At 46.0% G+C, this 9811-nt stretch overlaps 1 protein-coding gene across 1 annotated transcript in view; it reads left to right on the top strand.

Annotated features, from left to right (window-relative positions):
• Positions 1–826: 826 nt before the first annotated feature.
• LOC310896523 (uncharacterized protein) overlaps positions 827–9811 on the top strand; it is a 129846-nt gene continuing 120861 nt past the window's right edge. The window contains exon 1 of the mRNA XM_083828891.1: positions 827–1179. Coding sequence (XP_083685017.1) covers positions 1117–1179 — 63 coding nt within the window. The 5' untranslated portion in view covers positions 827–1116. The remainder of the gene's footprint in view (positions 1180–9811) is intronic.

The following is a 9811-nucleotide window of genomic DNA, read 5'->3' as shown; positions in this document are numbered from 1 at the left end:
TCAGACCTCATCGTTAATGACCTCAAAACAGGTGAGACTGCAGCTTCGTGAGATACAGGAGCTTTAACGTAATCGCTTTGCACTCTGCAGCCATTAGGTCAACAGAGCTTTACTAACATGCGGTGTGTTTACACAGCTTCCAACAGTTCAAAAAGCCAAAGGAGGATCACAAGTCTATCTTCAAGCCAAAGGGGAAAAAGATTGACACAGGGTTGTAATCATCAGTGTCTGAAAAAAGCCTTCTCATCTGTTTTTAAGCATGTTCAAACAAGACGTGACTCTTTGTACAACAGGGGCGCTGGGAAGGTGGGCAAATGCCATTCTTGTGGTTTAATTAAGGACCTCGGAGAGGATCTAACAAACGCAGCGCGAGCTGTGCCTAGTGGGTCTCGCATGTGGATATGGAGGGGAGGGAGAAAGGGAGGGAGGAAAGGAGGGGGGGGGTACCGGGGAGGGTGGAAAGGGTGTGGGATGTGAAGGACGGTGTGTGGCAGCTGTTCACAGCAAATACTATTCTCGCTCATGGCTATGTGTTCCAGCCCTGTTGGAAAATTACATCTAAATAACAGATCACGAAAGAGCAACCCTGACAAGGCCTGTAATTTAGTCCCAAGAGGAAATTCTTCATTCATCAACTGTACAAGAGACTAAATTAGTTCTCTGCTGGACGAGGCTTTGCTGGCAGTCTGCAGGTCAGCCCTACCTTCAGAGCAGGTCCTGCTGGGCAGTCACTCCTGCCAGGGACAGAACCCCTCCCAGCGGGAGGGACGCTGCTCTCCAAGCCTAGGGCAGGGGCTTCTTTCTTGTGTGCATTTTTGGGGCTGTGGGGAGTAACGAGAACTGCCTGAGGTGGTTGGATGGGAGCTCTGCAGTGAGGGTCAGGCATTTGCCCAAGATGGAGCATCACCTGAAGGCAGCTCCCCATCTGGAGCTCCTAGCAGTGGGCTCTGTTGCTCCATCCAGGACAAGGGAAGATGCTTTCTGCTGTAGCAGGTCTTTCACTGGAAAGCTCTTCTGCAGCTCTCTGCACATGCTGGTGTCAAGATCTCTGCTTTCTCACGCTGTCTGAACAGGGAGAGAGCGCCCAAAGGGCTTCCTGGCCAGAATAGCTGCACAATGCAGACCTCTGAGATCTGTAGGGCTCCATCCCTGTGCGTCTGGATGTGCACACAGACACAGGTGTGTTTCTTCTTCTTGTTGTGTTAGCAGATTTTTTAAAGTGGTAACTCGGTAAATTCACTGTTAAGGCTTTCGTTGCAGACAAAAGCAAGGTGTGTTGCCTTCAGCTGCTGCTTTCACAGGAGCTGCTATTTGTCAGGTGCAGTTAGCAGTTCTCCTGTCTCCAGAGGCCTGGTGTGTGGGTGTGAGAGAATAAATCAAAGACACCCCGGTCTGTAAGAAGTGTACTGGGCAGTTAAAAGTGCATCTAGTGGGAACCCCTTGCTACTTCGCCTTTTTTTCTCTTTGTGCTTTGAACCTGGTTCTGCCACTTTCGCTCATGCTAAGTAGTGTTCTCCAAGGGACACCCTATTTGTATTGGGAACTCAGGAAGGCACTCGAGAAAGTCAGGAAGCCTCCAGGATTAGTCCCAAACTGTAACCATATTACAAGAAGACAGAGTACGTAGTGCAATAGGACTAGAGGTATCTGCTCAGACACTTCTGTAGAGCTATCCCTATAACTTCCCTATGCTTAGAGATATGCTGCTATTCTAATGCAAACCACGTGCTCATTTGCAGCCCCAAAATTAATTCTTGGCCAGTACTTCAGCCCAGTGTCTTCTTTAACCTATTGATAGTTCTACGTGTTTTCAGGATAGTACCAAAACAAACCCCTTGTAGATAATTATGGAAAGTTTTTCTGCCAGCCTGTGCTTTGTTTATGTCTGGAAATCCAGGGGCTTCAGTCCCTCTAGGAACAAGCTGGTCATCTGCAAGTCCTTACTCCTACAGCTGTTGAATTCTGTTTTGATGGTCTCTCAGCATTTGGTCACAATGCTTTTCTGTAGCAATACATCTTCCACGTTGGTTATATATGAAGGTGTTGCCTTTTATTAGTTTTCATTTTTTCTTTCTTTTTATTTTCCCTGCATGTTCTTTTGCCCTTGGGTTAAGGGATGCAAAATATGTATGAGGTGCTCCCCACCCCCTTCCACCGTTTAAAGGGAATGTTCCTGTCCTATCCCCACTTACTTGCCAGACTTGCAAATGAAACACCCCTACCCTTTCCAGACTCTCTATAGAAACTTCTCAGCTGCTTATCATTCCATTTCTCCTTCCCGAATCACACACCCTCTTCTGAATCTATTACTTGCTCTTCTTCTGTAAGGGTATGTAAAGGTATGTTAGCAAATAAAGTAAACATTTTTCCCTTTGGTCTGAGAGGTGAATCATTATTTAAGGCCTTGCAGGACTTTTTTCTTTTAGGAGGAGGAACGGATGACACAAGCCAGGTATGTACATTGACACAACCTGTTTATTTGCAAAGAATGCTCATGACTCCGCGAGCCCCAAACGCAACAGGAGCACACAGTGGAAAGTCCTGTTGCTCGTAACATTCGAGTCTGTTCTGCCAATCATTTCTAAGCCGCAGGGAGCTCTGCTGCTCTTCAGCCTGTCATCTCTTGGGTTTGCTCCTTTCTCCTGCCACACATGCGCACACAAACACACACACACACACAGCTCCTGCCAAGCTGTGATCGCACCCATTCAGTTGCAGTCAGGGTAACCACCTCTTCCCAAACATTTGTCTCCAGATCAGGCCTTGGCATGGACAGTGGCTCCTATTGTTTCCAGCTACCTTGCTACATAAATGACTTTCTCCTTTCACACACAAAAAGAAGACATCTGACACCCACTGGCTTTGTGCAGAGCTTTTATTTGCTATAGGCCAGCGACCCAGCTGAAGGCAGCCACTAGCTCCTTTCACATTAAAGAAACCCCATTACCTAGAAAATGTTCAGTCCGGCTTTCTGTCACATCCTTCATACTTGTTAGTACTCTGTTTACTTATTAGGCTCACTGTACCAGGTACGGAGATTTTTCTTTCAGCTATTTAAGCTTAGTTCTCCCTGGCCACAGGCAATGACAGGTAATGTATACGCCAAATGCAAGTATGAGTGATTTTCCATTGTCCTTTGTAGTAGGCATTACCTACACTTGTCATCAGTGAATGTTGTCTTCCCATTCATCTGCTTGTCCCAGGTTGTGCTGAGTTTCTCTGTAGTCTTCACTAGTGTCAGTGATACGTTTTCATACAGACATACCTTCTCCCATTTTCTGGAGAAGATATGTCTGCATGAAAATACGCAAGCTTGTCCTGGAAGTCTGTTTCTGGCCAAGAGTCATGTATAGCACTGTCCTCTCTAGGACTGCGGCTAAGCCCAGGGCTCTTCTGTGTAATGAGCTGCGTAAGGGGACCTTTTTTCTGTTCACATGGCAGAGAAAAGCTTTTTCATTGGGGTGGTCCGAGGGAGCAGAAATGAAGCCCTGGGAGGTGTCCAGCCCAGCTCCACCACACAGTCACACTGTGGATCTTTGCAAAGGCCGGCCCGTCCCACCTCGCTCCTGTCTCTGGACTCCTGTCTCAGGGCTGCTGTCAGGGTTGGCCATCAAAGAGACATCATCTGGTTTTTTCACTAAAAGAAAGAATCTTCATTATGTCTACATGAAAGAGTCCTAAATGGAGCAGATGTGACCTGTGTGGAGCTGAGAGGTAACATTGCAGCACTAAGGATAAGTTACAGTGCCTGCTCAAGGCTTTCAGATACTATAATGCTTGCTAGATGCAAGGCATTATTATAACTACCAACGGAGATGGCAACAAACCCTCTTGTGTCCTCAAAGTTACATTATTTTTGTGTTGTCTCATACCTGGCAAATCCAACTGTGGTACCTTACGTTGCTTTCTTTTTTTCCAAAAATATTGGATGGATTATGAAAAATGTAGTGGTTTCAGCTGAAGGTCAGGCAGCCCACAAAGTACTGAGAGACTGCTTCTCAAATTCAGGTCTTTGCCACATTTATTGCTCTGAACTCACTTTCACTTCTGCATCAGCCGTTCAGGAGAGAATGAATCTCTTTTCATAAAACAGCAATCAAGAGCACAATTTCCACCTCCCTCTTACAGTTACTCGATAGAGTAACATCTTTTCAGGGTATTAAAATGAAACAGTCAAGGCATGCTTTATTTTTTCATTGAGGGGAGAGGAACTGAGTCCTGTCAAGACTCATGCTGAAGGTCATGTACCTTCTTGTCGTGGGCTGAGACCAGATCTCCTAAGTACTGACCTGTGCTCCCACCGTAAGAGTACTTAACTCTTCCTTTTGAGAGAGGAGCTGCTGAAAGCTGATCTTGCATGTCCAGGTGCAATTGTGACCTGGCCTTTGGAAATAAGAGTTAGACTTGTCTTGCTGGGAACAGGTGAGGGTAAGAGCTGGATTTCATGCCATTCTTTTGGTATTAAGATTAAAAATACATAAAAAATGGGAAGCTGTTTAAGGTGCTGACTCATAACTGTACCCATTACATGGCCAGTGGCTTCAATCTCAATTTGCTTTACAGAGTGGACCAGAGGCTGTCCTCAAACTGAGCCTGTAAAGTAAGCATCGCTTGCTAACAGATAGAGCAAGCCCAGTAGCACCAGTGACCCCAGGCCTTTCAGAGCGTTTCATGGCTGCACACATTGCCTGTGGCCGTAGGAACAGCACCCAGGCGACTGCCTTCCAAAGCTGGGAGCTGAGAACTGTGGGGTTTGCCTTGGTGACTCTGCGCTGGCACGGTATTTTGTGGTATGGCTTCATCTCAGGTTTTCCTCATTTGTGCAAAATGTGACAGCCTCCTGAAGTATAATTTACTTTATAAAGGCTGAAAAGTGCTCAGCTGGTGTCAGCTCTGGGTCCTGGCCAAGAGGGAGTTCATGAACTGGTGAGCTCGTAACTGGCCCCAGAGCCTGTAAAAGTGTTGTGCAAAAGCATTGTCTGTGAGCCCCTAGCAGTGCAACCACAATTCAGTTAGACAACTAGGACTTTTTCCTCTTTATTGCATCTGAGGACACTGCTAGCCTTTTAACTGATTGCTTAAAAATCATGGCAAGCTAAGTGCCCCAGGTGCCATTTCTGGCTCCGAGTTGAAAGGCAATCAGCAGGGACACGCGGGCAGCACTTGAGGGACTTGTGTAGGTCTGTTCATATTTGGTGTTCATGTCTGGAGGAGTGAACTGTCTTGTTGGGATTTCTCTTAAGGGATATGGGAGAAGGGATGCTCCTGAGAAGCTTTCAGTCCGCGCGCAGTCCCATGTTGTGGGCGGAGCAGGCAATGATGAAAGCCTGCAGCAGTGAGAACTTGGAGGCAGATTTTCTGTCCTTGCACCAGGTGATGTGACCACCAACACACATCTTTTCTTTTCAAACTGTCAGTGCATGCAATACTTGCAAAGGATTAAAAGGGGTACGTGATTGCTCCTAAACCATAGGGGCAGCACTTAGAGCATCCAAACCAGTGAGCGCTCACCGCAGCTCCTGGGTGGTGAAGCAGCATAGGTGGGATTTCCTGGCAGGGCTCTGAGTGGCTTGTAGGGCGTTGTGCGGGGAGGGACTGAAGAAACTCCAGTGCTTTGCTCAGTTGGGATTCCCATTCTCTTCTCCCTCCCTGTTTTGCCACACCACTGCAAACATACGTTGTGAAAATAATAGCGATGACCGAGGTCATGTCTAGAATAGGAACGCTGTACAACGCGTGCTATAACGGAAAAATGCTCCTCGCCTGAGCGTGGCTATACAAGGAAAGCTGTACTTTGTAGCCGCACACGGCGAAACCAGCCTGCCACCCACCCTCAGGCACAAGAAGCAGCAGCCTGGCTGTCCTGCCATCTCTGGCCTTCGGGGCCGGGGCAGCGCAGCCCCACCAGGTGCTGCCCCCTGCCCTGAGCAGGGTGCTGCTGGGCTGCAGTGTGCTGTGCTGGAGCCTGTTAGCTGAGTGGTCGCTGTGGCAAGCAAATCCCCTGGACAAAAATCTCAAGTAACTAATTTTTCCAAGAGTTGCTATGACACTCATGCTGCCTTTAAGTGTCAGCAATAACCATATCTGCTTGTGCAGTAATTATATAGACGCTGTGGACTTATAATTGCATGCGCTCATGTTCAGCACGATTATCTTCCTCTCATTTTATCTTTTTTTTTTTTTTTTTTCCATGGGAGCCTGTTTCACCAAGCTTCTCCACTGCTAAATCCGTAGCATTTGCATTAGAGCACTTTACCAAGACAGCAGCATGTGTCAGTATCTGCAGGCTGGATGGCAGTGATGGCACCAGACGTTTTGCGCTTTCCTCTCTCTTTTTGCAGTCCTGTATGGAAAAAAGTTATATGTATACATGCATGGCGTGAATCAGCTGCAGTGCTATCGTAGCCAGGTCTCTGTTTCCTTTGCACCCAAAGGCTGGATCCCTGGGCCAGGGATTGTCTCCACACTGACTCAGTGACTGAGGTCATCGGGGTGTTTAGACACCCATCTCGCTTTGATGGCAGGGGAGGAGGAGCCTGGATGGTTTGGGAGGACTTCCACTGTGTGTCTGTTGTCAGCATGCTTCAGAAAGTTTGTGCTCCGCGTGAGCATGTGGAGAAGCTGATATTTGTCACAGCCCAGAGATAAGTCAGCTTTATTGCTGATTATCTCAGATTCGCTTTTGAGAGGATGGGCTGTTGCTGTAAGATAGGGCAACATTGCTGCTGGTTGTCAAAATGAGAGGGGAGGGGACTGTTGTGCTTTTTGGGAACAAGATAGATTTCTTCTAGTGATGGCAGCAATTCAGACAGACTTTCCTATGTGCACTCTACTTAAACACATTTCCATGACCTTAAAGCAAAGAAGCTGTATTCAGATAGGCACAGGGCAAGGTAAAAATTTTGCCAGCTGTCACTTTCCACTCAATTCCCCTATTTCCAACCTCGTTGTGTAAGCCTTAGTAGATAAGCCTATGGTAAACATACATGTGTTTGCCTTTGTGTACGCATATATGCATAATTCATGCATAACATTCATGATCCCCAGAGGCTTTGCTAAATATTGTTGTTTTACCACCAGATTGATTGCTTTTGAAAGACTCAACTGGGCATGGAAACTGGAATCTGCTCTCCATCCGAAAGACATCACTCACTGTGTAAACAGTTAAGAGGATAAGAGGAGATAGTGCCTAGATCCCAGTGCTATATGGCCTCATAATTTGGGCATCAGGAAAGTCACCAAATATGCCTTTTCTCCCTCATCAGGCTAAAAATCAATATTGAGATAACAGAAAAAAAATGGAAAACTCAAAGGTTTAATGCATACAAAAGCTTTTGTTTACTTCCTAAATATTTACCATTTGTAGCTATTATATTTCTATAATATTACCCTTTGCATCTATTGTGTTTATTATTTTCCTATAGATACAATTTATTTTTATTTTATTTTTATTTTCTCTGCATTCATGATGGCAATGTAATCTTGTGGTGAAGTGTGGCACTATCTACGTTTGTGTTATGTGCAAAAGTATTCCTTTCATGTTGAAAGTTCATTGTTAATGCTATACAAAAAAAGGGTAAATAGGTATTCCAGCCTACTTTCCCTGTACTACTCCTTATTTTATATGCTTATATTATCTCCTCTTTTTCATCTTCTCTTTCATATTGGCCCTACCTAGAAAGTTTCAGGCATTTGACTGGGCTGGTATTTTAAAAGCTTCACGGCTATCGTAGGGTAGATGCAGGATGTGTTCCAGGAGCCCCCTTTCCCCCCATATGGAATAACTTATACCAGTATAAAGAAAACAAATATTTTAAGAGAAATTATACCAAATCCCTTTAGTGTTTGTTTGTTTCTTTGTGTGTTATCTTCATAAGCTATAGAAATGGGAAGCCTCCTTTTAGCCAAGAGAAATTGGAGTATCTATTTCTGCTACCAGAACCATGGGACAGTGCTTTCTTTTAGGCTGCAAACAAGAATGCTATGTGAATCTGAAGCAGAGCTTGTGAAAATACAAATGGTATAAATGAATTTGAGTTAAGTTTAGGTTTTAGAAATTCATGGGTTTTAGTAAGCTTTTGTTTGCATTCGGACACACAGTGCTTCGTTAGTTTTAATTGCAATAATAAACTACATATGCATGCTTATGCATATGCATGTGTTGCACACATACACGTGCCTCAGAAGCGTGCCTATTTTTGAAAGTTTTTAAAAGACTTTCCATACAGAGACAGCAGCACAATAACTCTAAAAGAGCCACAAAAGCAGCAATCATTAATAAGCACTATCGCCAATGAACATGCTTCTTCATGAGCTCGGCAGTGTCCACAGCTTAGAGGAGCGACTAATGAACCTTATCTTTGCATGAGATAATGGTTAGGACCAAACAGGGGAGGTGGAGGGGAATTTGACCACCCACAGAACAAATACCATTATCAAAGTGCAACTTATGCCCCAAAGCGAACTTGCTCGCCGGAGTGACATTTCTTCTTGGCATTTCATCTGCTTTGCTAGGTGAGGATCAGGGAGGAGGAGGGGAGGGAGAGAGGGAGGGAGAGAGGGAGGGAGGGAAGGAGAGCAAAATAGCCCAGCTGACATTTCAAGTGAGTAAATAACATCTGCAGGAAGCTGGCCTGTGAGATGTTTCCACTCGCAACGTGTAATTCGCGTGCGGCTGAGCGCAGGTTGCGCGGAGTGGCGTGGGGAGGAAGGCGGGCAGGGCACCGTCCCTGTCCCCGTCCCCGTGGTGGGCTGGGGAGGCTCTGGCAGGGCCGGAAATCAGGGATCAGCCTTGTCAGGTCCCATTGCATCAACGCAAGGAACGGCAAAAACTAGGATTTGTTCCCACTCAGGGTGCCATTGGCTCCTGCGGCCCTTGGAACGTGAAATCAGTTCAATTGAGTGAAAAAGGCGATGTGTCGTTCTGCTGCAAATGGCTTGGATTAAGTCACCCATGAGTACTTCTCGCATAGCAAGAGAAGTCAGCATTGAGGAGCGCTGGCTGCTTTGGGGAGAGGGGAAATGAACACTTCAATCTCTCTTGGAGGTCCTGTAGGATTATGAGAGCTTTTGGTTTCCCTGTACATGTTCAAAAGGAACGTCTGCTTGTTCGTACCAGCCTAGGAATCTGCCTCTATCTTACAGTATCTCTTCAGAGGATACGTGCTCTTATAAAATGAACTACTTAAGGTTCTGAACACTTACCCATAACAGCTCGAAAGATGGAGATAAAGTGAGTTCCTCAAGGCACTGAACAGTGCATCTTCTTCTGTCTGAGAAGTGGGTATCTGGGCACAGCACCCCAGGCAGCTCCCCATCTGTTGGGCCTTGACTCTATGAAACTGCAGAAAACAACAATAACCAGCATATCCTGGTAGAAAGCTAACAGATAAGAAGGAAAATAAGGCTTAAGCTCTCAAACCAGAAAAACAAATGTGAAGGTGGGGTTATGCACAGAAATACTTAGAGGTATGTTTTGTCTTGGTTGTACGAATATTAATAGCTGTCTGAGCAGCAGTCAGGATCAGTGCAGCTGAATCTGAGCATATTCTGCAGGAAGGGTGCCCAGTGGCAGTACAGCACTATTGCCCCCGCATTATTTCTGATAAAACAATGTCCGGTCAACTGCAACTTCACAAGAAGTGTGATAGTGATGCAGCACTGGGAAAGGGAAAAAATATCCTGGTCTGAAAAAGAATGTGGACAGGGAACAGCCTGTTTATGTGCTTGGTGCCATGTCTGGCTCTCCCCCATGCTTCTGCCTCTGGTTCCTGCTGGCTGCTTGTGGACACACAGGCACTTGCCCACTCCC

The sequence above is a fragment of the Anser anser genome, assembly GCF_964211835.1.
Source record: "Anser anser genome assembly, chromosome: 3".
Taxonomy (NCBI): domain Eukaryota; kingdom Metazoa; phylum Chordata; class Aves; order Anseriformes; family Anatidae; genus Anser; species Anser anser.
Note: the sequence above shows the minus strand (reverse complement) of the source record. Positions and strands in the feature narration are given on the sequence as shown.